Consider the following 27,355-nt stretch of genomic DNA (forward strand, 5'->3'; position numbering starts at 1 on the left):
CAAGAGAAATCAGATCATCATGATATGTCATATCTAAGTATACCTGCACCCTACCTTGTACTTGTAGCCTAATCCATTAATTTTGTGTATCTATCCAGACACAGAGTAGGACCAGCAATTTGGTCATGTTTTTGCATAACCTGAATTAAAAAGAAACTATTCTAAAAAATAATATAAATAAAATTATCTGACTTGCACCTTATTCTGTTGTAGCCATGAAATTTGCACCTGCTGCTTATTTTGGGAATGACCTTGTCAGTTCAAATCTGACAAAATTTGATCTAGCCTGCCAAACATCAAAAAGTTGATTCTTCCTTGCCCCCTTTTTCTTTTTTCCTTGGGCAGGCAGGATGAAACCCTGAGTATGGCTATAGAGAGACCAAGACAGATTTCCAACTGTTGAATAAGTCATATATATGCAGCATGGTTGTCATGGCCCAGAATCCATATGATAGAGGTACCCTCATTTATTTGTTCAGTTACCCTATAAAGAGGGTAGGTTCATCGGCATGGGTCATTTGTTTGTCTCATGATAATGGATAATATAAATATTTAGAAAGAGGTAAGCAGATAGCTTTCTCTTTTTCATTTCTTTTTTGCCACCACTTGGGGCAACTGAGCCAGAGAGTATCTAACAGAAGACAATCCAGAAAGAGGAGGGTCTATCTGTGAACTCCTGAGTGGAGATGTTACCTATTCTTTTCTGAGAGACAAAGAGAAGTGAGCCAACACCCACCAAAGCTCTGATTAAGATATTGAAAATACATTAAGATAAAGAGAATATATAAAAATAGTAGAGAGAAAGTTGAAATAAAAGATTAAGAAAAAGGGGAAGAAACTGAGGGAAGCATTATGACAAAGTGTGGTTGAATGCTCTATGGTTAGCATCAATTTACCATGATCAGAAGGCAGAAACATAAGGGGGAAAAAACACAAAAAATGCCACATTATGAAACATACAGAGTGATGAGCTAAAGATGATTCCGACATTTCCTGTTAGGAAGGGCATAGCACAAATAGAGAAGTTGATGAAACACAGACATGACTGGGTTTCTCAAAATAGACTCCATATTCCGTTAGACATAAGTTCCACTTTTCCACAATATAAACATTTAAAAGCCAATAGTTTTCAATTTGAAGACACTGCCAGAATATCAACAAGGAGAAAGTCAGTGATATTATTAAGGAACAAGTGTCGTATGACCTGAGGAAAGAGCCAAAATTGGAAAGGACTTTTTACCTCTAAATACTGATCAAGATATTTGAAAGGTTTTCTTGATTTTGTATTGTCGTTACCATGAAATTCTTTTTTGGAGAAGGGTCACCCACAAAATCCTTCAGAATAAGGTGAAATAGAATTTTCATGTTCTGTATGCAAGGTCAGAGCTCAAAAGATAGTAAATTTAAAGAGAAGCAAATAGGAAAAAGATACTGCTTACTTAGAATGGTGATGAGCTGGTTTTAATTAATCAAAAAGTAAACAAGCCAAAGAGAAAAGGAAATTCATAAAGTTTTTAAAGAAGATCATTGGCTTTTATCCTTCAGCTATTCTTCTTGATTCTTGAGATTCTGTAGGAGTTGCACAAGAGAGTTGAAGAGAGCTGATTTTACTCTTAGGTGTGTACTAAACCTCCAAGATGAATTTGGTCGTGCTGAAATAACTTCAATAAATATGGTCAATGATGAATAATTAACATAAGGATTACCACCGATTCCAAGCACCTACCTATATTAAATATATCACAATAATCTCACTTCAAATTTCAAAAGCTATATGAATAAGAACAGTGGTTATATGTTAAGTAGCAAACCATTTCTAAAATGATGGAGATGGTTAGGAATAATGCTCCTATAATTGTTGAATTTACATGACAAATAGTAGTTTTAGACTTACATGGGATCATAAACTAAAATGAGAGCAAACTAATTAACATAAAAAAACAGATTCAAATATTAAAGTGATCTAACATATACAACATAAAAAGATCAGCAATCAAGTTCAGAAATTACTTATGGGAGGAGCTAGGTCCACTGTTGAAGATTTGTTTCCCCACCCATCTAGGATAAGGCTTTCATCAGTTAGCACATATTAACTAGAGCTTTCATCCTACTCGTTACTTGTGATAATGCTGTTTCATTTTTGTCATGCATAAACAACACTGATCATGAAAAGAAGATTGAGACTTTTTACTGTTTTACAATGGCTTGTAATCCATTTGCACCAGAAATTTTAATCATTTGGCAGGTCAATGTCAAGAAGCATCAACTTCAAAGGGCATAAGCTAAGTTTAGCAGGAGTCAATAAACCCTATGTTCATTGACAATTCAGTTCCTTTGCACCCTGATGAAATTAATGATTTTTCAACTCTTTGTTCAATTGAACATAAGATATTTTAGGTAAAGAGAAGAATGTATATCAATCATATATCCCCCCAAAAAAGTCCACACAAGCATTTATCTCCACGACATTGAAGCTTAAATGCTCAAACAACTCTAAACAATGATGATAATTTAATGGTAATTCAAATATGAATGCACACACCATATACAGAGCATTGTTTGTGTGAAGAAAGGCAATTGCAGGTCATTTCACTGATCATACATGATAACCACAAAAAGCAAGCTCTATGCAATCATATTTTAACAAAAGACCATCTTTTAACAAAAGAAAGATCAGTAAATCATCTTCCACCAGGAATATTTAAGTAACCTAACAATCTGTGCACTTCTTTATGCCAAATAAGACATAATAATCAAAGAAGCATATGGGTGCCCCTGAATGAAACACGAATAAAGACAGAAAAGAAACCTTCCATGATCCTTCTACTAATTTTTTACACTTACCGAAGATCCCCCAGCAACCTGATTCAGGTATCTATTCATTCCACCAAATAAAGAAAACCAATCATATTGGCGCCAACCAAGAACCAACAAACACTAATCAAAGTTCAAAACAATCTCTATCTATCCATCGAGGGAAGTAACAGAAGATCTAAACTTTGGCATCAAATCTATCAAATCCAATGCCTATTACAACAAGGAAAAAAGGGGAACCCATTGACTCTTCGTGCGCGGATTCCAAAATCGCGGACCCAACTACGATTTCCAATTCTGTCGTTTCCATCACCTGAAGAGGATCCGACGAACACCCGATACAGAGCAGTAGGGTTTAAGAAGCCGGACGGAAGGAGACGACGATGTACGCAGAAGAAATCTTATGAGTCCCGCTCGGATGGACCTTTTCGTGGAATCGGACCATTTCCGCACCAAATTATTATGCAAAACATCCAAGTTACCAGCAAAATTTTACCCAAAACATACCCAACAGTATATTGAATATGTTGTGGGCCCAAATCGACCTTGCGGTGGATACGGTGGTCAGCGGTAAGGTTGCCCTAACGAATAATCCGGTAGGAAACAATTGCCCATCGTCCCGCGTCCGCGATTCGACCGATGAGGTGACAGATAACTGCGGGGCGTTCGTCTCAAGATTCGCGGGTTTTATGATTGACACTGATACCAATCTCGAATTCCACGCGTCGGCGTCTCGCTCGAAGTGCTGACGCGAGCCTCCACTGCCGCGCCATTGCGCTCTGAAACGGCCGACTTGTCCTGCACTGACGGTTCACAGTTCTCCACGTGGCATAATCCCGTACGTTACTGTTGCCCAGCAGCGATTCGCCTGTGCTCCCCTGCTCCCTCTCCCTGCTTCCACTTACCTTTCCCCCCTTCTTTCTCCCTCTTCCCTCTCTCTCTCTCAACCTTTCCCTTACTCTCCCTCTCTCCTCTGAAGAGTGGTATTGTAGAGATCAAACGGACGCCGATCTCTCTTCCAGATAAGTGCCAGTTTTGATCTTCGACTAGTGATGTAATCTTGTCTTCTATGGCTATTCCTATGTTTTAGTTCCTTTTCCTGTGTAAAGTTTCCATTTTTGTGGAGAAACTATCAATTCTCTAGTTGTTACCATCCAAATTCCTGCTTTAGAATCCCCCAAAGATGGAATTTTTCTGCTCGAAACACCAAATTTCGTGTCAATTTGTGGCCAAACCATGAAAGATGGGATCTTTTGTAGAGTGATCCTTTGTTCCGCACCTTCCGGGGGTCTAATTCGCTTCTTAGGGTCCCCATGGATGGTGCCCATCCCCCGACCTGCCGGGACCTGGCACCGGCGCCGGCACTGAAGTCCCCGGACAAGGGGAAGAGGGACGAGTGGAGCGAGGGCGGCGTCCGCTGCCTGTTGGAGGTCTACGAGTCCAAGTGGGTACTCCGGAACCGGGCCAAGCTGAAGGGGAGCGACTGGGAGGAGATCGCCCACCATGTGTCCGTCCGGTGCTCCGGACCTAAAGCTCTCAAGACCCCGACTCAGTGCAAGAACAAGATCGAGGCGATGAAGAAGCGGTACCGCTCGGAATCGGCGGCGCATGACCCCAGCTCCGGGTCCCCGTGGCAGTTCTACGCCAGCATGGATGCCTTGCTCAAAGGCACCGGGAATTGCGCGGCTCACCCGAAACCCAATCATGACGCCGATCTCCCACCTTTGCCGAAGGCGGAGATGGAGGTCGAAGCTGACGGCCACCTGCACGATAGCAATCATGACGATGGGTCCAATACAGTGCCCATGGACATCAACATCAATGGTGACAATAACAATGAGACTAAGATGGAGAACAGGGGAACAGATAGCCACCTGAGCGCCCCAAGAAGCAAGGAAGCTGCTTCTGATGACGGCGCCAGAGATCCCGACAGTTCGTCCAAGCGGAGGAGAATCCTGGGGAGCGAGGTGGCGGAGAGCATCAGGTTGCTGGCTCAGTCCATGTTGCAGGTAGAGCGGGCGCGGCTGGAGATGTACAAGGACTCCGAGAGGATGAGAGCAGAGGCAGAGATCAAGCGGGGGGAGATGGAGCTCAAGAGGACGGAGATCATAGCAAAAACTCAGTTGCAGATCGCTAAGCTGTTCATCGAGGGAATGCGTAGGAGCAGCAAGAGCAGCAATCCATCGTCAAGGACTGAGCTTGACATGCTACCTGAAATGGATGGAGAGGTCAGTCATATGTTGTTCTCTTCTTACGTGTGAACTATTAACTCCATACACAGCTTTCTTCTTGCTTCTGTTTACTAAGCATGAAGCTTTAGTTAGGAGCTCTATGATGGCTGATGCTTCTGAAACTAATGTTCTTAGGAAATTACTCAGACTATTTATTGTGACAGAAAAATTACAATTGCATGTATTGCACAACCATCCAAGAAACTAAAACTTGTCATTCTCTGTTACTATCCAGTTGAAGATCAAGAAGCAACATATATGAGCCTTATAATGGAGTGGCAAAAGTGATCATCATCCATGCAAACTAGGAGTGATTTAGTTTTGTGACATATTATTTTGTCGGTAACAGGATGACATGGTATGTGTAAAACACATGTTACTAGACCATAAAATAAGGAGCATATTCCACTGCAGAAGTTATGAAATAGCTGTATCATAATTAAGTTGACAAGAGTATGACAAACAAAATTCACCACTGTTTCATCATCCTGAACTTTTTGCTGCACACATGTTGAAGGATCTAAGTCGACTAGTGCTGATTAAGGTTTTCCTTTTAATTAGTTCTTTTCCTTTTTGCAGATTTTTCTTTTTTATGTTCATCTGCAGATTTTTGCTTATAATATGATCATCTTCTGCAGTTGGGTTTCCAGTTAAATACACCCACTCAAGTTCTTTTCCTTTTTGCAGATTTTTCTTTTTTATGTCCATCTGCAGATTTTTGCTTATAATATGATCATCTTCTGCAGTTGGGTTTCCAGTTAAATACACCCACTCAAGCTACAAATAAAACTTCTCATATCAAGTTGTAGTTATCATTGTTGCGAAGCATGTGTTAGAATGAAAAGCAAGCCATAACTAGAAAAAAATAAAACAAACAGAGATTATAATGAAAGAAAATGTTGGATGAATCAATCAGTTTCAGATGAGATTTGTTGAATTAACAAAGCAACCAAAGCTGACCCACCTCATAATCCATCTGTCATCGGCAGCACACTTGTTTATTTCTGCTCTCCATTGTTTAGCTTTTTGGCAGATTCTAAATATGGGTGGAAAGTGAGACTATGGATTTTATCTTGAAATATTCATATTGGCTTCGTGTTTAATTTTAGGGTGATTAGCTGCATGAAGGGGATAAGCTTTGAAGCAAAACATTGAAATGCAAGGATTGTGTCTGCAACTTCTAGATGTATGTATGATTCAGTGTGTACTATGGGAGAGATGTTAATAAACCCAAGAAACTGAGATTAGAGGGCAGTTGCCTGCCTGTGAAAGGGGATTCCAGGTAAAATTGTTATCAACTGATTGATAAGCTTCCAGTTGCTGAGAAATTGAGCTCTCAAAGATGTGGATGCTTGGACTTCATTGTTTGTTGTCATCAATAATTGTTAAGACTTCTCTATGCTCACATCCTAATATCATTCAATCAGGTGTTTTATGTTCATTCATTTCCAAATTTTTGGTCCCAACATCCTGCATCAAATCTTCAACCAATTTACAGTGGATTTCTGGATTGCTCCCTACCTTCCTTTTGGTCATTGAACTTTTTTTTACACTCCATTTTGTTTTCAGGTTTTGAGGTTACAGCCATCATATTTGTTCAGTTTCTTTTGGTTTTAAATGTAATATTTCCAATTAATCTCACTTCCATACTATCATCAACTTCCATACTATCATCAAGTATTTTTATTAATATTTTGAGTCAAGTGAAATTGATGAATTAAGTATTTTTATTAATGTTTTGGGTCAAATGAACTTAATATTCTCTAAATTCTTTCACATTATAGTCATCATAACCAACACCAACCTTATTGAATGTGGAACCTAACATATAGAAACCATAACACTTATAAATTTCACATACTGTTTAATCTCAAGTTTAAATCCCATATACTGTCATCTCATTTTCAGATAAATTTCATATGCAGAGGAAGTTGATAGAAGATAGGAGTTGGAGAAAGAATACATCAAACTGGAGAGATCAAGACAGAATAGATAGGAGTTGGAGAACTTAATTAATCTAGGGAAGCAAAATCGAAGTTAGCACAAGAATTCTATAACAGAACAGGGTTAGAGAAATTAACTTGAGAACTGCAGTGGCATTTATGTCTTATGTCTTAATCTCACCAACAGAACTGCTATGAAGATAAAAAAGTATCAACTTATTTCAATTCTCACTCAGATAGACTCAGTTGATGAATGTGAAATAAAACACAGCAGTTCTTATGCCAATCACATCAAAGGATTAAGATCATGCTCCACAACTTCATAAAATTGGATAAATGATCAATAACATCCCAGAACTATCGTTCGAAGCCGAAAATAATTTGAATGGTATGGTATGGTAACCAATGTAACACAACATCTAATGCTTGAAGAACTCAGAGCACAACAAACAGTATCAAGATAGAGCCACTTAAAAAGCAGCATCCATCATGCAACACAAAATATACTAATGTAGGTAGGAATGATGCCAACCTAAGAAGAGCAACTAAAAATCTTCTACTCCATTGCTTCTTGTTAGGGAGCTGGAGACCCTCGAGAGTTCCCACTGCCTTTTGCTCAATTAAAATTTCCCGAGACCTTAAAATTGTGATGGTGGAATGTCTTCCCCTCTATAATTTGAGGAACACAAACTCTTCGATAGCTGGTGATTCACCAATCTTCTTGAGAGTTTCCTTATCCGGCTCCTCATCAACACCAATTGCCATTATGGCCTGTTTCCTTGGTGCAATCCTACCCACGCTCATAAAGCTGATATTCACGTTCTGCTCCCCAAGAATTCGTCCTACTCGTCCGATATTACCAGGCTTGTCAACATTCCTGCACAATATTACATACTGTTCAAGGCTTACATCCACACTGAAAGACCCTACAAGGGTGAGATGAGGATAGCCATCCTTCACCCTTCCTTCCACTGTAATATCACCAGTATCAGATAAAGCACTGGCAAATTTAGACTCCACATGAGTCAGGTGGACCTGGATCGAGTCCAGAGGGACCTCGGGTGAGCTGTCAAGGTAAATTCTCTCCTCACTGATCCGGAGACCTCTCTGCTTGGCAGTATAGTCAGCATTAACAATGTTGACAAACACATTGGATATGGGTTCGATGATTCCTTTTGTGATCATAGCACGAAGAATCCTTGTGTCCAAGTCATCAGGGTCTCGAGCTGATGTGTACACAACCTTAACTCCCTTAATTCCGCTTCCACCAGCTACTAGTTGGACAGCAAGCCTGCCCAGCTTCTCAGCCAGAATAACATAAGGGGCCAACTCAGAAAGAACCTGAAAAAAAGGGCAGTATGAGCTATGCTGGAAGTGCATAATGGAAAATTTTATGGGAAACCTATGAAAAATAACCACCTCAGCAGGAACCATGGGAGCATTCACGGCAGTTGCAGCGAGTTCACCTTTCAATGCACCAATAACTGCCTCTGCTATCTCTACTGCTACACCTTCCTGAAAATGTTGTTGACAATGTTACATAAGATGATTATCATGGGAAGGTCGGGTGACAACATTTGTGCAGTTCTAAATTTTAGCATGCTTATTATATTCTAGTTCTGCTCCACAAACTGACAATAAGGAACAATGCAACTTCCACAGAGGAAACCCTTCTAGATGCTTCCATGACAAATAGGGACTTGAAATACTTTAATAACTCTTGCAGTAAAGTTGCCTTTTTTTCTTTTTTGCTAACATAATCAAGCTTGAGTTTAGAAAGACAGACCTGAGCCTCAACAGTGCTAGCACCAAGGTGAGGAGTGACAGTAACATTCTCATGCATCACCAACTTGCTGTCTTTTGGTGGTGGCTCTACGGTGAAAACATCAAGTGCTGCCTGATCCAATTCATAAGACAATTAGCAAGAGTAACTAATTATTTACCCATTAGAAGAACAGTTATACCTGGGATGCACGCTAAAGGAGCACTGAAGTCACAAAGGAGTTTAATAGATATGCATTGAAGATACAGATAATCCCTCTTTTTCTTTTATCTTCATTCATGAACTAGTGCAATCTATTGCATTCTTGTCAGATCAAGCAAATGAAAAATATGCTTACAAATGTTCGACCATGTTCATCAGAGCAAATGAAAAATATGCTTACAATAAAAGGACACAAATTGGTAGCTGGACAGAAGCTTACCTGAGCAACTGTCCCATTGTCAAGTGCTCTCACTAAGGCATCTTCATCAACAACTCCACCCCTAGCAACATTAATGATTCTCACTCCTTTTTTAACCTTTGCAAATGCTTCATCATTGAAAAGCTTTGCAGTAGTAGTTGTCATTGGCATGTGGAGTGATATGAAGTCTGCAGTGGATATGGCTTCATCAAATGATACAAGCTCTACTCCAATGGCGCGGGCTCTATCAGCAGGTGCATATGGATCATGGGCAATCACATGCATCCCTAGTCCTTTTGCACGTCTGGCAACTTCTGAACCAACCTTTCCAAATCCCATCACCGCTAGAGTCTTTCCTACCAGAGAGACACCAACATATTTGTTGCGCTGCCATTTACCTGAAACACGTCAACATGTTGATAACAGATTTTCATCATACATTATCAAGTACAATTAGAGCCAAGAATAGTAAACTTGATTAGTCTAACAAGAATAATTATAGTATACAGTATACACCCAAAATGCATTAAACACACTTCAGTTTAACAAGTACAAGAAAGACCAACTTTTATAAACATCTAATCTACAGTGAATGATTAATCCCTTAAATTATGTTGAAAAATGATGCCTTAACTAAAATATACACCTCAAATATTTTTCTTTCCAGTAGTTAAGAAATGGAATTTGCTTTAGTATTAGTAATTTATCACACAGATACATTCCTCTGACATTGTCGGTGCACATGCTATCGTCCAGAAACATATGGATCCCTGAATTTTGCATTAAGATATATTTTTTTTTATGCTTACATCTTCTATAGAGTTTCCATCTTTTATTTGATGTGATACTATATTCTCTACCATATAAGTTTTCTAATATTTGTTATTAGCATGTGATTTTCTGACTGCTTAGCTTGCCGGACATGACCCATATAGCATAAGCATGGGTGGGCAGTAGGACAAAAAGATAATGTTATATGATGAATCAAAAATGTAGATCACAAAGAGGCAATTTAAAAACATATTTTTACATATCATTCATAAAATCTACAATGACTTGAAAGAAGCCATAATAATTGTCGCCAACAAAATATTTTAAAATCTTCTTAAAGAAAAGTACTCTAGTGCAGCATCATACAAAGTCACAGGAATTGATATATGTCTTGGAGATTACTGCAGATGATGGCTAGCTGTTCTAGATGCATGTTACACGCTAACAATTTTCCACTGCTTTTATGTGGACCGAAGTATGAATAATTTGATTGTGGTTAAGTATGAATAATTCTGTTGTCATTTGCTCAATGTACAAAAAAAATGATATATTTGCACTTTAAATCAGCCATAAAAAGAATTGCTAGCTGATATATATATATATATATATATATTTGTGTGTGTGTGCGTGTGTGTCTATCATCAGCTATGTTTCTGCAGTAAAACAATAGGCTCTTATAAGTACATTCTTAAGACATTGTTAACACTAAATGAAAAAATTAGTATTAGCCAAGTATTGGTGTTAGTGTTGTTCAAAATGGTTTCCAAATAAATAAAAGAACATTCCAACGACCAGAATAAACATTTCATGAGGAGCATTGGCCAATTCAATCAAACTTGTCACTAATCAACATAGGTTTTTCAAAACATGATGTTTATGAAGATCATTTATACACTCCACCATAGTGTGTGTTGTTGTGTGTACATGACAAAAATATCTATCCTACCAATAAAATAATGCCCTTGTCACCTGTCTGCCTAGTGTTGGGTGGCAGTGATGGCCCACAGGTGGGTCCTGAAATGGACTCCATCACCACCTCCAATCAAAAGGGAGGCGGTTGGCACTGGGAGGTAGGAAAGGAACCGTGCACAGAATAATTAAAAGGTGTTTCTAAAATCTATATTGTAGTATCCATTAAACCTGTTCGATAGAACTGGAGGCATCATCTTATAAAATGCAGACAATAGACACAACTTTGGTCTAGCAATTCAAATAAATAAATCCATGAAAAACACCAAATTCAAATAAAGAAAGCGCATCACATAAAATTGGCACTCTTCTACAGTTGCTAGATCAACTAGCAGATATAGATGTGATCTTAGTAAGTGTAGTTCCTGGACCACAGACCCATCCACTTTTTCTGGAGCAATAAGATATTTTTATCTTTTTTACAATCTCAAGTGGATATAAAAGCTTGCGAAAATTAACCCTTGCAGACAATAAAAAACTACATAGGTAGGTGGAAATCACGAGGAAAAATAGAGTCAAAATTTGACATTTAAGGCACAAACAGAATACTAGTTAAATGACAGATCTAAAGAATCTCTTGTCCGTCCAAAACAAAAGATCAAATCTTTCTCACTTTTTTCCCACTTAAAAGAAATCAGATCTAGTGAAACGCATGAGAAGGGCAATAGGAAGAAGAATGAGGGGCTTACCGGCCTTCATGGAGGCGTCAGCCTGCGCGATGTTCCTCGCCATGGAGGCGAGCAGCGCGATACCGTGCTCGGCCGCGGCGACAGTGTTCGCGGTGGGCGCGTTGACGACGAGGCACCCGCTCTCGGTGGCGGCGTGGAGATCCACATTGTCGATCCCCACCCCGGCTCTGCCCACCACCTTGAGACGACCCTTGGAGGCGTCGAACACCTCCCGCGTCACTTTCGTCCCGCTCCGCACGATCAGCGCGTCACAGAGAGAGATCTTGGAGCAGAGATCCTCGGGGGAGAGGTTATACGAGCAGTCCACGTTGGCGAACTCCCGGAGCAGCGCCAGCCCGGCCTCCCCGAGCTTCTCGGCCACCAGAATGGTGGGCCGTGCCGCCGCCTCGATCCGGAGCCCCCTGGCCGCGCTCCGCGCGTGGAGCGCCGGGATCTCGGAGCTGGTGGCGAGGCGGAGGCGGAGGCCGAGGCCGAGGAAGGGGGAGCGGGAGCGGGAAGAGCGGAAGGAGACGGCGGGGGAGGAGAAAGAGGTGAGAGGGAGGTGGTCCGGCGTGGTAGCGGAGAGGTGGAGGAGGGCTTTGCCGGCGACGGTGACGGAGGCCATGGCGGCGAGCGCTTCGAGGAGGTAGAGGAAGGGAAGCTTTTGAGGCGAGCCTTTCTGGTCGCTTCCGAAGAAGTGATGCGTCGAACGGCGAGGCTTTAGGGATTAAATAGTCGAGTAAATTGATTGTTTTGCAAATACGCCCTTATCAATAATAAATTACACGATTGCTTCTCCAGTTTTTACAAATATTTTTATTTATTTTTATTTGTTTATTTTTTTATCTTATCAATCCAATCAAATATCAGTCATGCTAAAAATAAATTATTTTTCTCAATAAATTTAGGATTGTATGTTCACTAGTGTAATAATAGATTTAATAGTAATATAATTTCTTATGTTTACAGGGTTGTAAGTGAAAAATTAACCACACCGGGGAGACAGGGGTAGAAAGTCTAAGACGTGGGGCCCTCCGGATCCGGTGACCGGATCTAAACGAGCAGCACTTATTACCGCGGGATCCACGCACCATCGGTGGTTCCCCCCTCGGCGTCAGGCTCTCCTGTCGAGGGTCAGCCGCCAAACAGGAGATGGAAAGAGTTCCGACGGTTGAAACACCCGGGTCCCGCACGCCGACAGTGGTGCCCCGGTTTGTGGGCCCTGTGTGGTCCTGGCATTCCGCCCTCCGAATCCAATCAAGTTGCATTGATTACCGTGGGGTCCACGCACCAGTCATCGGTGCGTCCCCCCACCCGGGCGTCGAGTTCTCCTGTCGCGCGACAGCAACCAAACAGGAGAAGAATCGTTCGACCAACTGACACGACACGAGCCGGTCATCGGTGTCGAGATGTACATGAGTTACCGGTACAGACAATTATTACTGTTATTTTTATGCGGACGCCATACGCTCTTTTCTCCCTCGAAGTGCGACCAACTGATAACATAAAAGAAATATTTTAGAACGTGTCAAAGAAGATTACAGATACTTCTTTTTTAATCAGCATATTAATCTGAAAGCATCAGATATTAACATGAAACAGATGATTAACACAAAATAAACTTGTAAATTTGGAAGCATCAGATATCAAGATTTATTTCTTGATGAGTAGTTAAAAGTAGAGTCTTATATGCATCTTTTTTCCCCAAAAAAACCACTTAGCAATGGATATTTCTTCTTTTGAGCTGTTTTCCTAAGTCGAAAAATCAAGTATTTATCCTATACAATCTTCTATAAAATCGATATCAGATGAATTGAAGTTGACAGTGAAGGCGGAGGAGAAATATGGAGACGAACAATGTGTCGTGCATGGACACATGAAGCCTAGATTGGAGGAATCATGGGCATGCATGTTTGGTCCCCTGAAAAGTCATCGATGCGTACATCACGTGGGCTCTGGTATCATAATGGGAGTACAAATTTGGCGTCTTGGGCACACATCATTCAAGTGAGTCTTTGGCCACCTCGGCCACCCCCATCCACCCTCGTTTTGGTAGACCCATGCCCTATCGGCTAATCCCTATAGTTAGATCCATATTTTTATAATTATAAAAAAATATCTAAATAAATTTATCCTAACATCATCGATTTTATCAATAAAAATATAAATTAATAAATAAAAAAAATTATATTTCAAGTGACGGACGACGATATTATTAAAAGTCGTGATTAGATGTTATAAACGAGAAAAACGATAACGAGAGATGAAAGTTACTCTGCATCTGTGTCGATGCCGACGTAATTATCGAACGACGAAAGAGCCACCAATGCATATGCTAAGTGACGTCGTTTATCACCACCTACGTCATTCTTCATCATCAATCGAAACATTAAAATTATTATTTTTTTATTTTTATATTTTTATTGATAAAATCGATGACATTATGATAAATATATTCAGATGTTTCATTTTTATAATTATAATAATATAAATATAATTTTTTTAAAGTGTAAAGATTGAAATACTAAATGTAACTACGGATAATATATATTTAGTCCATTTATATTTGTATTTCTTTCTTTTTTATTGTTCGGTGACATGCATTCCATAGTTCGGCAACGATGAAGTCGTTGTCATATCACCTACCGCCTTTGTGCACCGGAAATAGTCCCCCGGAAGAATAATTTCATGAGAAGGGAAAAGTCTAGGGTGGCTACGTTGAAAGATCCTGGAAAAAGACATGGAGGTCATAGATTGAATGGACAACATAGCCAAATTGGTAGGATCAAAAAGTTTGTAGCATCAAAAAGTTGTCTGCAAGGAATGGAGGAGGTATAAGATTACTGTCCATCATCTTTCTAGAATAATATCTAATGATTAAAGAGGACACATGAGTGCACTAAACTTCCACTAGCCATAAATTAAGTAAAAGAGAGGGCTAATCTATTGATCTTACCCGTGACAAAAGAGAGACCATTTGTGTGACTGGAAATCCTTTGTCGTCCAAGTATACATGTAGATGTTACAAGAAGTAATACACGAGGGAAAAGAATAATATTATTGAAAACATGAGCACACTTCACACTGATGAGATCAATAGGATTGATAGAAAGATCAAAATATAGTCAATATCATCATCACTGAGGATGATACGCGTGTTCAGCTACACCAACAAGAACGGAAAAAAAAATGAAAATGTTCCTCTTATTCTCCAGCTTTATTCTCTTTAAAACGAAATGAACGTTTCATCAGCCTTCTTGACAACGTAACCACTCCTGCAAGATCATTACTAAGATTGAATGAGTCATCACATACCAAGATCAAAGAAGATAGGAGATATTCATGATAGGTTGATGTCCTTCCCCAGTATTCCCCTTGGACCTACTTAAAGTAATGTTGATAGGCATGAGTGTAAGCCAACACCTTCCGAAATATGTTTGGATGTTATGGGTTGTTATCGAAGAAAAATTATAACACCTTATAATTTGCAAAAATAATTAATTTAAAGTACTCGTTTCTTATTGTTCCATGAATTTGTTCTCAATTTTTTCATTATATATAGACAAGCATGTCTCATGTGCTAAATCTTAGAAAGAATAGTGTATTTGTGAATTTCACTGCACCGACTATCCAATTGAACTAACTATTTAAACAACTCAACCCATTTCAATCTCAATCAGAAACCTGAAACCTATTTTCCTATCTGCAAACTAAGTAAATCATATCTGACCTAGGTGGGTTGAGTTGTTTTATCATTATCTGATTGTTCCATGAGCAATCTCTGTTTTATCATTATTTTTTGTTACACTAATTTTTTCTTCAATGTCTCCCCCGATATATGTGGTTTGATCTTTTATTTTCGAGTTTCTTTTTTTCGAACCTAGTCTATTGGATGGGTTCACCCATTTGAATCTACTCATGGAACAATCTATTTTGGTTGGAGCTTCCTGTAATCTACTCCTAACCTTTTGTTTGGTGGATTCATCCATCATAAACCTGCACCCTAGCTTTCATATCGTATTGAAACTTTTAATTATTTGAGTTCCATGGGGTACGTGTCAATACCTAATCTCTAACCCATCTTTTATCTTCTCTCGCTCATGAAATATTTTCAATAATTTCATTCACAAATCCATGAAAACTTGCTTTTCTACTATAACAGGTCATACGGACAGGAAGAGAAGCTCCTTTCAACAATATGTTAAGAAAGGCAGTGACACAAATTACGACAACATTGATTCCTTTGAAAGTGTGTGAAGCAGTTTTAGAGAAGAAAAGAATGATGAATGTGGTCTAATGGAACATGAAATTAGAATAGCTCAAGTCTAATGTAACCAAATTCGGACATATGTCAACAACCTTAACGGGTAAAAATCTTGATAGTTTATTGCAAGGTCGTGAGCTCGAATCTCGTCTTTGTCACTTCTCCTTTGCATGAAAAAAAAAAAAAAAAGATGTTGAGTCCACTAACAAATAATAAAAAATCTTGAACTTATGTGTACATGTGTTTATCTAAATAGTTAATCAAGTAGTGACTTTCAACATGATTCTCATTTTGTGAGTTAAGCTGTTATTTAGCAATCCAAGAGCATGAACTGGTCCTCTTTCATTGTCCAGTTTCAAGGACAATTAACTCATCATAATCACCACTTTCCTTAATGTAATTAAAGTATCTACCAGTTAATGGAAATGGCTGAGTCTCAAATACCGGAAGCCGAATTAAAAATGAAATTATGGCTCCTAAAATTGCCTGACTCAGACAATGAAAACCCATAAGCACAGCAACGAGCAATATACCAGAGAAAACTAAGCATGAGATCAAATTATTGCATTGCAATATGAAGGTAGAGAGGGAAGTTGATAACCTGTTCTTTAAGTTTGTCCGCTGACCCGACTTGTGTTTGCTCGATTGACAAGCCGGGGAAATGCCATGTTTGACGGGGCGGGGCGGGGCGGGGCTTCTGCTCGGTCTTCCTCATGGTTTGATGCGGTCTTGAGAGTCAACACAATAGATAGCTGAACCAGGTCAACCTGGGAAGCTCCTGCCCCGTAAAGGAATGCAAGGAAGCTTGTGAATGTATGGCAATGATATATATCAAGGGATATTATCACAACAGTATTATAGGATTCCATACCTAATACCTTGGAAGTGGAAGTCTCAGGGAGAAGCTTCACGTTTCCGCACTCTGTTTTCTACTTCGCCGACTTCCCTTCACCTCTCGCTAATCTCTTTCTCGCCCAGTTGGAGCTGTTTGAGACGACGACGAATACGAAACTACCACACACCACGCCGCGATTTCTCCACACGCTCTCCTTCCAAGAACCCTCCCAAGAAAGACCCAATAAATCCCCGGTCTAATTCCATTGGGTATATTATTTGCCCCTAGTCGCGAGCTCCTCCCTCAAAAGCCGAGACCGAGAACCATGAGACCCGGACCGTCCCGGTCGAGCCAGACCGCACCGCAGAATCGCCCCCGCCGCCAACTGGGCCTATCTCTACCCCTCCCCCAGCGCGACGCCTCCTTCGCCGTCCCCCTCCCCCTCCCCCTCCCCCTCCCCCCGCACTCCGCCGGCGCCGACCTGGTCCCCGCGCTCGCCGACCTCGAGCGCGTCCGCCGCGTCGGCAGCGGCAGCGGCGGCACGGTGTGGATGGTCCGGCACCGCCCCACCGGCCGTGTCTACGCGCTGAAGGTGATCCACGGTCGCCACGACGACGACGTCCGCCGCCAGATGCGCCGCGAGATCGAGATCCTCCGCGCCGCTGACAGCCCCTCCGTGGTGCGGTGCCACGGGTTCTACGACCGCGGGGGGGAGATCCAGATCCTGCTGGAATACATGGACGGCGGGTCGCTGGAGAGCCGCCGTATCGCCTCCGAGGCGCAGCTGGCCGCCGTGGCGCGGCAGGTCCTGGTGGGGCTGGCCGACCTCCACGGCCGCCGGATCGTGCACCGCGACATCAAGCCGTCCAACCTGCTGGTTAACGGCGCCGGGGAGGTCAAGATTGCCGACTTCGGGGTCGGCCGGATCCTGGCGCAGACGATGGACCCCTGCAACTCCGCGGTAGGTACGATCGCCTACATGAGCCCCGAGCGGATCAACACCGACCCCAACGAGGGCGCCTACGACGGCCGGGCGGGCGACATATGGGGCTTCGGCGTCAGCGTCCTCGAGTTCTACCTGGGTCGGTTTCCATTCGGGGAGCTGCTGCGGAGCCAGGGGGCCTGGGCGAGCCTCATGGTGGCCATCTGCTACGCTCCGCCACCCGAGGCGCCGTCCACCGCCTCGCCGGAGTTCCGTAGCTTCGTCGCCTCGTGCCTGCAGAAGGAGCCCGAGCGTCGACTCACGGCGGCGCAGCTCCTCCGGCACCCTTTCATTGCCCGGGCGGCGGCCGCCCCTCCGGATATGTCGCAACTTAGACTTGGGTAGACCGATAAAGATGTTGTTTTCATGTGTGTCTTTTTGCGAAAAATGATAAAATAAAAATAAAATAAAAAAACGCGCGTTGAATTGTATGTTTTTGACGTATAATTTTATTTTTTTGAGCATGTAAATTTTAAAAAATATCTTAATATAGGAGATCCAACGGACATATGAGTCATTAATTTCTACACTCCTCAATCAATATGGAACTAAATAATTTTATCAAATATATAATAAATAAAATATAATTTTATATTAATTGAAGAAATATAAAGAATAAAAGGTAATGTACCACAAAGATATTTTTGAGGCATTCGTTTTTCATATATTTAACATATTATATCTATTGAGACATACTAAAATGATGTGTACGTAATCAAATTTTTATTATTTTTAGATTTTTTTAAGATATAAGTGGTGAATAAGAATTATTTTTTATTGAAATTTGATTTGGTCATCTTTTAATTTAGGATCTATTATTGGATGATTGTTCTAATTCGATGAAATTATTTGGGTGCATTTGAAAGTGCCGATTTGTTTCTAGCAAACATTTGTAATTGCACGACTTAGCTACTCTTACTTTCTAAAATGCAACTCCATATTTATACCAATACAATGGGGCTTTGAGGACAAAAGTGTCATCTAAAAATGACATTTTATATCATAAAAATGCTACATTTAGATAATAAAAAATAAATTTATGAGGGTAAATTCTTGGAAAAATTTATTTTTTTTGTTTTTATGGAAATACCCCCCCTATTTTTAAATTTGAAATATTCTTTGTCTTCCCTTTTCTTGTGGATATAGTATAAGATGATTCAGTCTAATTATAGTATTTTTTAAAATAATATTAAAAAATTATAACATTAAAATACTAGAATATATTATTTTTATATAAATAAAAAATACTCAATTTATATTAATTTTGCACTACATTATAGTGTTTTCAGCAATATTAGAAAATATTATAGCGCAATATAAATATACTGTAATATGGTGTTTTGTATTACTTTATAGTGTTTTTCTAATATTATTAAAACCATTGTAATGAATTAAAAAAAATATGATAATTAGATCGATTTACTCTATAGATGAGTCTATTAAAATAATAATAATTAAGGGTGTTTTAAGGTATAAGAGAAAAACATATTGTTAGATAATTCCAAAAACAAGAGCTTTTTTTTTTTGGACAAATTCATAATTTTTTTTCAGAAATTCACCCAATTATAGACCTTAAGGATCCCTTCTTCATGTTAATTTCTGGTCAAACCATATGTGAGCTCAAGTTGACTTGAAAAAAATGTCTCTGTAAATTATATATTCCTATATATGCGAAGCTTATGATATATAATTTATTTCAAAATTTAAAGTACGTTGTTAATATTCATCTAATAAATTCATATTAATTACTTTTAGTGATGATTATTACTAAATTATAAACTAAAAAATAATACTTAAAACACTTTTAATTATTTCATCAAGTTTTTTATCATTCACGTTTTTAAATAAATAGGAAAACCATTTATATAAACATTTAATATTTTTTGAAGGAATATACATGAAAATTTGAAGTTTCAGGGGTAAATTCGACATTTCATTGTTTTGAAGGGACATGTAAGGGCGAGGAGAAGGGCGAGGAGTAGGGCGAAGCAGTGGCGATGGAATCGGCGGCTGAGGCAGCGAGGAACGCGAAGGAGACGCTGGAGCTGGCGTTCCAGATGTCGAACATCTTGGAGACGGGCCTTGACCGCCACACCCTCTCCCTCCTCATCGCGCTCTGCGACCGCGGCGTCAACCCTGAGGCCCTCGCGGCCCTCGTCCGCGAACTCTCCCCCGCGCCGCGCGCTACGCCACCAGACCCCTCCACCACCACCAACTCCTCCTCCTCGTCTCGTCCGAATACGGTCCACCATTAGGTGGGTCCTCTTGCCTCCACCCCGAGGTAGTAGCTTTTTTAATTTGCTTTCTCCGTGTGCTAGGGTTTAGCTGTCTCTAAGATTTAAGTGCTTTCACTGACTTCTTATGGTTACGAATTAAACTTTATAAGGTTAATTGACCTTAGACTTTGGGTTTTCACTCGAAAGGTGGGATCTTGATGTTCATATTTTGCGTTGACATCCTTGAGACTGTAATTTCATAAAATGAAAAGAAAATTCTAATTTCTGTACTTTCATGAAGCTTTAAGCTTAAAGATTTAGTGTCTCAGAGTTGCTACGTGATCTTGATATACGCAGAGACAGATTTGCATCATGTTTAATGCTTAAGAAATTTAGTGGTAATCGTCTCCATCTGACTCAGAATCAGGGGAGAAGTTGGTGCCACATATTCTCCATCGTCTTCTTCTTCATAATCGTTGAAGAGGAACATCAGAGAAATGAATTCGTGGTGATTGTCTCACTTTTGTGCCGTATTGTTAAAAGTGACGCATCTAACAAGAGATTTTCAAGTTCACGAAGGAGAAAAGAAGACATTTCTAATAATCAACTAGAGAATTAAACAGCTAAATAAACAAACTTCATTGCACAAAAAATAAATGGAACTTTCAGAAAATAGCTTTTAGGTTTATGATCCTTTCATGTATATTAGAGCATGAACCACCAGGGAAGAGATCTAAAACTCTCAAAATAGTAATGTTAGTTATAAAATAACTTGTCTAATCTATACTATACCCAGATTGTGACTTTATGTTAACAATTTGATGTTAAGCAGATCCTTTTTTATCTGCTAAATTAGTTACAAAATATAATAGTGAAAGAGGCGTGGCTGGGGAGGAGGCTTGGTTGGCTTTCGAATTTCGTGACTTTGATTATGAGAGTCTAGGGAAAGAGTTTCTTTTACTCCCATTCCTATAAGGATTGAGTTCTCCACCCCCTTTAAAAGTTGGATAAGATCCATCCTCCTTATCCAAGACCACATAGGACACCTTCAGCTGAGGGATAGCTGTATCAAGCTGGATATAACTTTCACATTTTTGCAGACTCTTGTGTACTGAAATCTGCTGGATTGATGCGTTGAGAGGCTGTACCAAGTGGTCCAAAGCTGAATCATGGTGAATGGGTTCATATTTAATCTCTTTTAATGTTTAAGAAGGCCAATATGTGCTCACACCCATATAGTGATCCATGCTTCCCCTTTCATTCCCAAGTCAACTTTGTGGGAAATTTACCATCAAGAAGTGATGTAGGGGAATAGTATGTAAAGAGGAACTCAGATCATAATGATGACTTGACCAACACTCACCTTTTATTCTCAACTAGTTGGATGGTATTTCCCAACCCTTTGGATCAGCTACATGGTACTTTTCCAGTCATATGTCCATTGACAGATGTGATCGTTTTTATTTTGTGATGTTTTTTGACCGAGCCTTTTTTGTTCTCTCTCTCTCTCTCTCTCTCAAGATCTGGTTTCCAATGCATCTTTTATTTGCATACTCTTAAAGGAAGACTCAGAGTAGTTTCTGGTGTAAAAAAAGGAAAAAACTGTGTGGGAGTTGTAATGACTGAAGCTTTGACTTTTTTTTCTTTGTTTCACATACTGGATGATTTTACATTATTTCACCCTCCTTTGTTGGAGTTGGTATTTTCTTAAACAGATTCAGGATTTAGGCTCATTCTCATACAATGTCATACTCTATTTGCCTGAAAACTCACTCAAAATTTTGACATAGAATTGATATTGGTAACAACAGTTATCATTGCTTTCTGGTTTTAGTTACATGTTTACCAAATACAATTTTTTTTGGCATTGCGTTATTTCATAAAGCATTCGATCAGCGTTCCAAAATTTTTTTTTGAAACATCTTGGACAATTCTCAGATGCAATATCTGTTTTATGATGTTTGTCACAACTCTTATGGCTGACTAATATACCAGATCATTATCTAACTCCATACAAAAGGATGAAATGTTTCAAGGTGTTTGGACTTGTTTTAAGACTTAAGTTGCCTTTCATTTTTAGCATGTGAATTAAAACTACCATGTTGATGAAATTCAAGATGCCTCCCTCGTATCTGTATTTTAGTGTTAAAAACTGTCAGTTACTCCTTCACTGACAAAGTTCAACCTCTGCCAATCATAAAAATACTCCACATAAGGTAAACTTTTAAAGCCACCAGTAAACTTGCAATCCATTTAGCTAACAGCAAATATTTTCGTTCGCATTGGCGTGTGGAAAGAAAGTCAACATGCATTCATATGCCATATGTACTCGTTAAGGTCTGTTAGTTCCTGTTTTTCAGCCTAACATCTGAACATTTGATGATAGAATCATATTTGCAGGTCTGATATGTTTAGTTTTTTCTAGATTATGCTGTTTGAATTTCTTCTCTAGCTTATGCTGCTATTTCTTTGGGATTGCTTAGATCTTAAAAGTGGTTTCAAATCCAGTTTTTCATGTGTTTCTGGTGGGGTACTTAGCTTGATTGACACATGGATGTTCTTTTCTTTTAATTTTTGAATTTTCTTTTTATAAATAGATTTCAGGGCATAATACGGGCAGACATTTAGTTACTGTGAGAGAATTAATCTTTTCTTCCTCTTCGCGAAGTAACCATAGAATAAATAACTTTAAATGCCAGATACTATGCTAGTTTAATTAAATGAACATTCTTATCTATGCAAAAAGTTGTCGTAACACATTATAATGAAACCTGCAACTCCAGTTGATAACTATTTTTCTAACTTGAAGTGCCAATTGAAGCAGGTCTAGAAGCTTGCAGCATTGTTTCTTCCATCTGAGACTGAGGATTCTGTCACAAATTTGTTACCATGAAGAGATTTGAGAAAAAGGAAGGTCTTAAAAAATTTAAGGTCATCTTTGTGCTGGAAAATTATTATCCATGCTTGTAAACAAATTGTTGTGTGAAAAATGTAATAGTTTGAGGCATTACCTTGTCTTGTCTACTTTTTCCACCTTGTTTGATTGCTATATGTTGTATTAGGTTCATAGCTATGTCCCCAAAAGTTGATTGGTTGTGTACCCATAACTTGGTTTACTTTCTTTTCATTTGCATGCCTTCCTTTTTTAAACTCATGTCAATGCTCCTGTTGCCATTGAGAAACCAAGAAATTAGTTCCACTAGTAGTAGATGTCTCTGGTCTTACAATCCAGTCAAAATTTATTCTGGTTGCAGTATTATTAGAAACAATGGATTATTTTTGCTTGTGAAGCCATTCAAAGCTTAAACAGAACATGATTGTTTGAAATAATCCTTGACTCCATATTACTTGTGAATCTGCATACATGTTTGTATATATGATCTTTTTTTGTTACCTCATTAATGTTATTTTACATTTAGTACATGTGTATGTATGTATATATGTAATATATGTATATATGTATGTGTTTGTTTATATATATATATCAAGAAGCGATTCTAACATAGTTTTATGGTCATTATATTGGGCCGGGCTTCATTGGCCCAAAGGCTCCTTTTGTGGTCGGCTTATCCTTTGAACTGTAAGAAAAAAGCTTCTCTCGCTTCCCATTATCGCCTTCCTTCTTCTTCTCTCTACTTTGGAACCCTAGCATGACGGCGACAAGAAATTCGAGCCAGCGGCCTTGCCATCCAGAGTCGTCCGGGAGCATCGAAGGAGAAGAGCCCTGAGGCCGCTGCACGCTTCCCTACCGTCACTCCCCTCTCCAGGTGTCGCCTTCGTTTCCTGAAGTTAGAGTGCATCAAGGACTGCCTCCTCCACCCCCAGGAGGAGAAGAACGATGCACTGCCTCCTCCACCCCCAGGAGGAGAAGAACGAGTCCAAAGGACTGCCTCCTCCACCCCCAGGAGGAGAAGAACGATGCACTGCCTCCTCCACCCCCAGGAGGAGAAGAACGAGTCCAAAGTCGACGACCTCCGGGGGTCGCTCGTGAGCGTCGGGAGCTTGGAGGAGCTCATCGGCGAGAGCCACGCCATCATCTTGTCGTCGTGTGGGTCGGAGTACCATCATCTCGAACGGGGTTGCTCCATCCTAGTGCACAACAAGGTCAGTTTTTGTGTTTTGTTTTCTGTTTTTTCAATCAACTTGTTGTTTTGAGAGTTTGGGGTTTGCATGGGGATAGGAGCGGTGGTTGGTTACCTTTATTAACTTAACTTGCTAGCCTTTGTTAACTTAGTAATCATATGATATCTAGAGACAGCTACGACTACGAATGTGGTACACATCCTATCAAACCTTTGTGAACAAAGCTATATGATAGCTAACAACATACAACAACCAAAGGGTGGAAACAATTGACATGACAAGGTAATACCTCAAACTACTGCATTTTCATACAACAATTCGTTTACAAGCATGGATAGTAGGTTTTTGGCACAATAATAACTTCAACTCCATCAGACCAAATCTCACCATGGTACTCATGTTCATTCTTTGGGACTAACAATTTCTGCACCAGAATCCTCAATCTCTGAGATGGCATAAACGTTTATGGCTGCTTCAAGTAGAACTTCAAGTTAGAAAATAGTGATCAACTAGAGTTGCAGATTTTTTTACTCTAAAGGTAACTTTTTGCAAGCATAAAAATGTCCATTTAATTAAACAAGCATAGTATCTGGCTTTTAGAGTTAAGAATCCATTGCCCACTTTGTGAGAAGAAAGAAAATATTATTTTTTTCGAAGTATTAAATGTATTCCCATATAAGGCCCCTCAAAATTTGTTTATAAACAAAAAAAATTGAAATGCCTACAATAAAAACATACATATGTCAATCAAGCTAAGTAACCCACCAAAAACACATGTCAAATTGTGATTTGAATCTGCTAATGAATGATTGTTCTTCTGGTGTTTTGGCTGCAACGTAAAGCGAATCAGTGATTCACTGCAGATTTTTTTTTTTTAATTTACCTTTGCATGTCTAAAATTTATTATGAATATTTCTAGAAAAGTTTATTAGCAAAAAACAGGAGATACATCAGTTTACTCGTCGGGAAACCTGTGGTCATGCTAATATCTTTGCCTTTCTTACCCTTTGGTCTATATGAAGTAAAGTAAAGTTGTTCTCAAGGGGCCCTTGATGTCGCATGAGATAAGATGCGACACCTCTTCATCAGGCTTGAGATATTGTTTTTTCTATCTGTAGGTTCCTTTGGTCTCATCTTGGATAGATCTATTGCAATATATGTACTTGAATTTCACATAATTACATATCATAGACTCGGTAATATCCTCTAGATGAAGATATGAAGGAGTTTCTCTAAAGTTGGCATGCTACACAGACTTTGTTTCATTAACTCATTTAGAATGAATTGTTGGTCAGAGCTAATTGAATCTGAATGTTCTTCAGTCATGCATAATTTTTTAATCTAAGTATCATTAAATTACTTCAGTCCAAATTCTACTGTTCATGTTTCACATTGACTTCGGATTGGAAATAGACATAGTTTACTTGTTCCATTTTTCACACACAACACAAGAAGTGAATCACTTTCAACCTTAGTCAAATTTGGAAGTTCTTCTTGGGTTCTTGGTTACATTTCTTTGTAGAACAATTCTGTAGGTAGAGAGAGTGATGGCCATTTTTTCATCTGAAACTAGAGTAACATGTAATGTGGACTGTGAACATCAATGATTTAGGATTAATAATATGAATGTGATGGTGCTAAGTGATTAGAAGTGGGAAAAAGGTCAGCCGCTTGTGTCCTCTTTCATCTTTATTTATGTTCACATCATCATATGATGTGATGGTCGGTCCCAAGTATCTAATCTTTTTCTTTCCTTCATGGCACAGTCTCAAGTTCCTTTGGAATATCACACATAGCTCTTTCATTGGTCCATCAGCCAACAATCAGCAAGAAAACCTGTTGATAGTGTCATGTACAACAGGAGTGCATTTGGAATCTAAAAAAGAAGGATGAATAACCTGATGTCATATTGCATCTCAAACGGTTGGTAAAACTCAATTGTCAAATCATATATATATATATATATATATATATATGATTTAACAGTTAAGTTTTACCTACCTGAGGATACTTGGGAAGAAGAAGAAGGAAAGCGACAGGAGCAGCTGCAACAGCAATGGAAACAACATCTTATGCAAGAAGAGTGCTCACATTCGCCAGTCCTAATTTGATTTTTTTTTTTACATTAAGTTAGATAGATCTCTTTTTTTTTTTTTTTTAATTGGGTCATCTGAAATGAGGTTATCATATGTATCGATCGATGCTCAATCCGATTTATACTTTTTGATTTCGTACCATTTCAGATGGTACAATAATCCTTAAAAGTTCTTAGTCACAATGACTATATATATATATATATATATATAGGGGGAGAGAGAGAGAGAGACTTTTTTCTTGACTCTGATTATGATGTTTTGGGTTGCAAATAAGAAATCTTATCTTATATGCCGAGATTCATTGAGATTTATGTGAATTAATTCTGATATGTTTATCTGAACACTACATTGGATCCTGCATCAATGGCAGTCCATCAATGTGATATAGTTTGTAAGGGCCTGTATCATATTTGAGCCATGACTCAACGCAGGAAATGGGACGCGGCGCAGATCCAAGAGTTAAGTTGGTGCTCCTCTCGTGCCTCGCGACCTAAGCCGCGACATATTGTCTCTCGTGTCAAGCGCCGTTCTCGGGTCGGATCTACACGAAGAGGATCTCGATCCACACCATTAATCATCAAGCTTCATACAAGATCACAAGAAAGAGCTCGAAAACGCGTAAAGGACCGCCACCGGCGCGTCCTCACAGTCTCAAGGACAAGTCGATCTCGTCGCCGAGCCGCACCTTATCGTCCAATCCGCCATTGTCGTCGGCCACTCCCTGTTCCCTCCCCTCATGCACGCCAACTCGCGCCGCTGCGTGGCTGGACGACGTCGACCGAGCAGGCCGAGCGGCCGCGGCCGCAGCTGCCGCCAGCTCCCATCTCCGCCTCGTGATGCTCCGCTCTAGCTTGTGGGCGTTCTGGTGCCCTCCCAACGCCTGCGAGCTGTGGAACTTTCGCCGGCAGTAAGTGCACCTGAACATCCTCTCCGGCTCCGGCGGACTCGACGGCTCCAGCCCCAGCTCCAGGTTCAGCTCCTCATCCTTCTTCTCTTCAAACTCCATTGCTCAATCAATGAATGACTCTTGGCGAGAGAGACAGAGAGAGAGAGTTATATGGTGTTAGTGAGGGAGAAAGCGAGCATGAATCGAATGGAATATAGAGGACCAAGAGAGACTTATATGGTGTTGATGAGGGAGAAAGAAAGCATGGATCGAAGGGGATATAAAGGAGGAGAGAGAGGATGTGAGCTTGAATTGATGGTGTCGTCTACCTGGGACTAACAGGGACTTCGAAGTCTTCCCTCATAACCTCAAGATGCTTCCTCCCTCACTTTCAACATGCATGCATGCATGCAT

The 27,355-nt window shown here is 39.8% G+C and overlaps 4 protein-coding genes and 1 long non-coding RNA gene across 9 annotated transcripts; 3 read left to right on the top strand and 2 right to left on the bottom strand.

Annotated features, from left to right (window-relative positions):
* Nucleotides 1-3,721: 3,721 nt before the first annotated feature.
* LOC103998713 (trihelix transcription factor ENAP2) lies at nt 3,722-6,486 on the top strand. Its single transcript, XM_009420267.3, has 2 exons — nt 3,722-5,042; nt 6,155-6,486. Exons 1-2 carry the CDS (start codon nt 4,128-4,130, stop codon nt 6,161-6,163), a joined length of 924 nt encoding a protein of 307 aa, XP_009418542.2. The 5' UTR covers nt 3,722-4,127; the 3' UTR covers nt 6,164-6,486.
* Nucleotides 6,487-7,346: 860 nt separating this feature from the next.
* LOC135593637 (D-3-phosphoglycerate dehydrogenase 3, chloroplastic-like) lies at nt 7,347-12,286 on the bottom strand. Its single transcript, XM_065083834.1, has 5 exons — nt 11,601-12,286; nt 9,193-9,569; nt 8,775-8,885; nt 8,408-8,503; nt 7,347-8,329 (listed from the first exon to the last, which is right to left on the bottom strand). The coding sequence occupies exons 1-5, from the start codon at nt 12,202-12,204 to the stop codon at nt 7,658-7,660; spliced, it is 1,860 nt and encodes a 619-aa protein (XP_064939906.1). The 5' UTR covers nt 12,205-12,286; the 3' UTR covers nt 7,347-7,657.
* Nucleotides 12,287-16,849: 4,563 nt separating this feature from the next.
* On the top strand, nt 16,850-18,091 carry LOC135593638 (mitogen-activated protein kinase kinase 5-like). The gene has a single exon (XM_065083835.1). It carries the CDS (start codon nt 17,004-17,006, stop codon nt 18,003-18,005), a length of 1,002 nt encoding a protein of 333 aa, XP_064939907.1. The 5' UTR covers nt 16,850-17,003; the 3' UTR covers nt 18,006-18,091.
* Nucleotides 18,092-19,588: 1,497 nt separating this feature from the next.
* On the top strand, nt 19,589-26,360 carry LOC135593639 (uncharacterized). 5 transcript variants are annotated; one of them, XR_010479747.1, is made up of 4 exons: nt 19,589-19,941; nt 22,701-23,980; nt 24,129-24,241; nt 25,726-26,360. It is a non-coding gene; the product is annotated as an uncharacterized LOC135593639 (long non-coding RNA). The 5 variants fall into 5 exon arrangements; XR_010479746.1 differs by having other exon boundaries at nt 22,701-24,241; XR_010479745.1 differs by having other exon boundaries at nt 24,129-26,360.
* Nucleotides 26,361-26,698: 338 nt separating this feature from the next.
* Nucleotides 26,699-27,061, bottom strand: LOC103998969 (zinc finger protein 2-like). The gene has a single exon (XM_009420600.2). It carries the CDS (start codon nt 27,059-27,061, stop codon nt 26,699-26,701), a length of 363 nt encoding a protein of 120 aa, XP_009418875.2.
* Nucleotides 27,062-27,355: the final 294 nt, after the last annotated feature.

The sequence above is a fragment of the Musa acuminata genome, chromosome BXJ1-9 (assembly GCF_036884655.1).
Source record: "Musa acuminata AAA Group cultivar baxijiao chromosome BXJ1-9, Cavendish_Baxijiao_AAA, whole genome shotgun sequence".
NCBI classification, from domain to species: domain Eukaryota; kingdom Viridiplantae; phylum Streptophyta; class Magnoliopsida; order Zingiberales; family Musaceae; genus Musa; species Musa acuminata.

Bases quoted from the DNA above. Each gene is read 5' to 3' on its own strand.
- LOC103998713 (XM_009420267.3), top strand. From the start codon at position 4,128: ATGGATGGTGCCCATCCCCCGACCTGCCGGGACCTGGCACCGGCGCCG.
- LOC135593637 (XM_065083834.1), bottom strand. From the start codon at position 12,204: ATGGCCTCCGTCACCGTCGCCGGCAAAGCCCTCCTCCACCTCTCCGCT. The intron at 9,570-11,600 runs GTAAGCCCCTCA...GACGTGTTTCAG, and splicing joins TGACGCCTCCATGAAGGCCG to GTAAATGGCAGCGCAACAAA. The intron at 8,886-9,192 runs GTAAGCTTCTGT...GAATTGGATCAG, and splicing joins ACAATGGGACAGTTGCTCAG to GCAGCACTTGATGTTTTCAC.
- LOC135593638 (XM_065083835.1), top strand. From the start codon at position 17,004: ATGAGACCCGGACCGTCCCGGTCGAGCCAGACCGCACCGCAGAATCGC.
- LOC103998969 (XM_009420600.2), bottom strand. From the start codon at position 27,061: ATGGAGTTTGAAGAGAAGAAGGATGAGGAGCTGAACCTGGAGCTGGGG.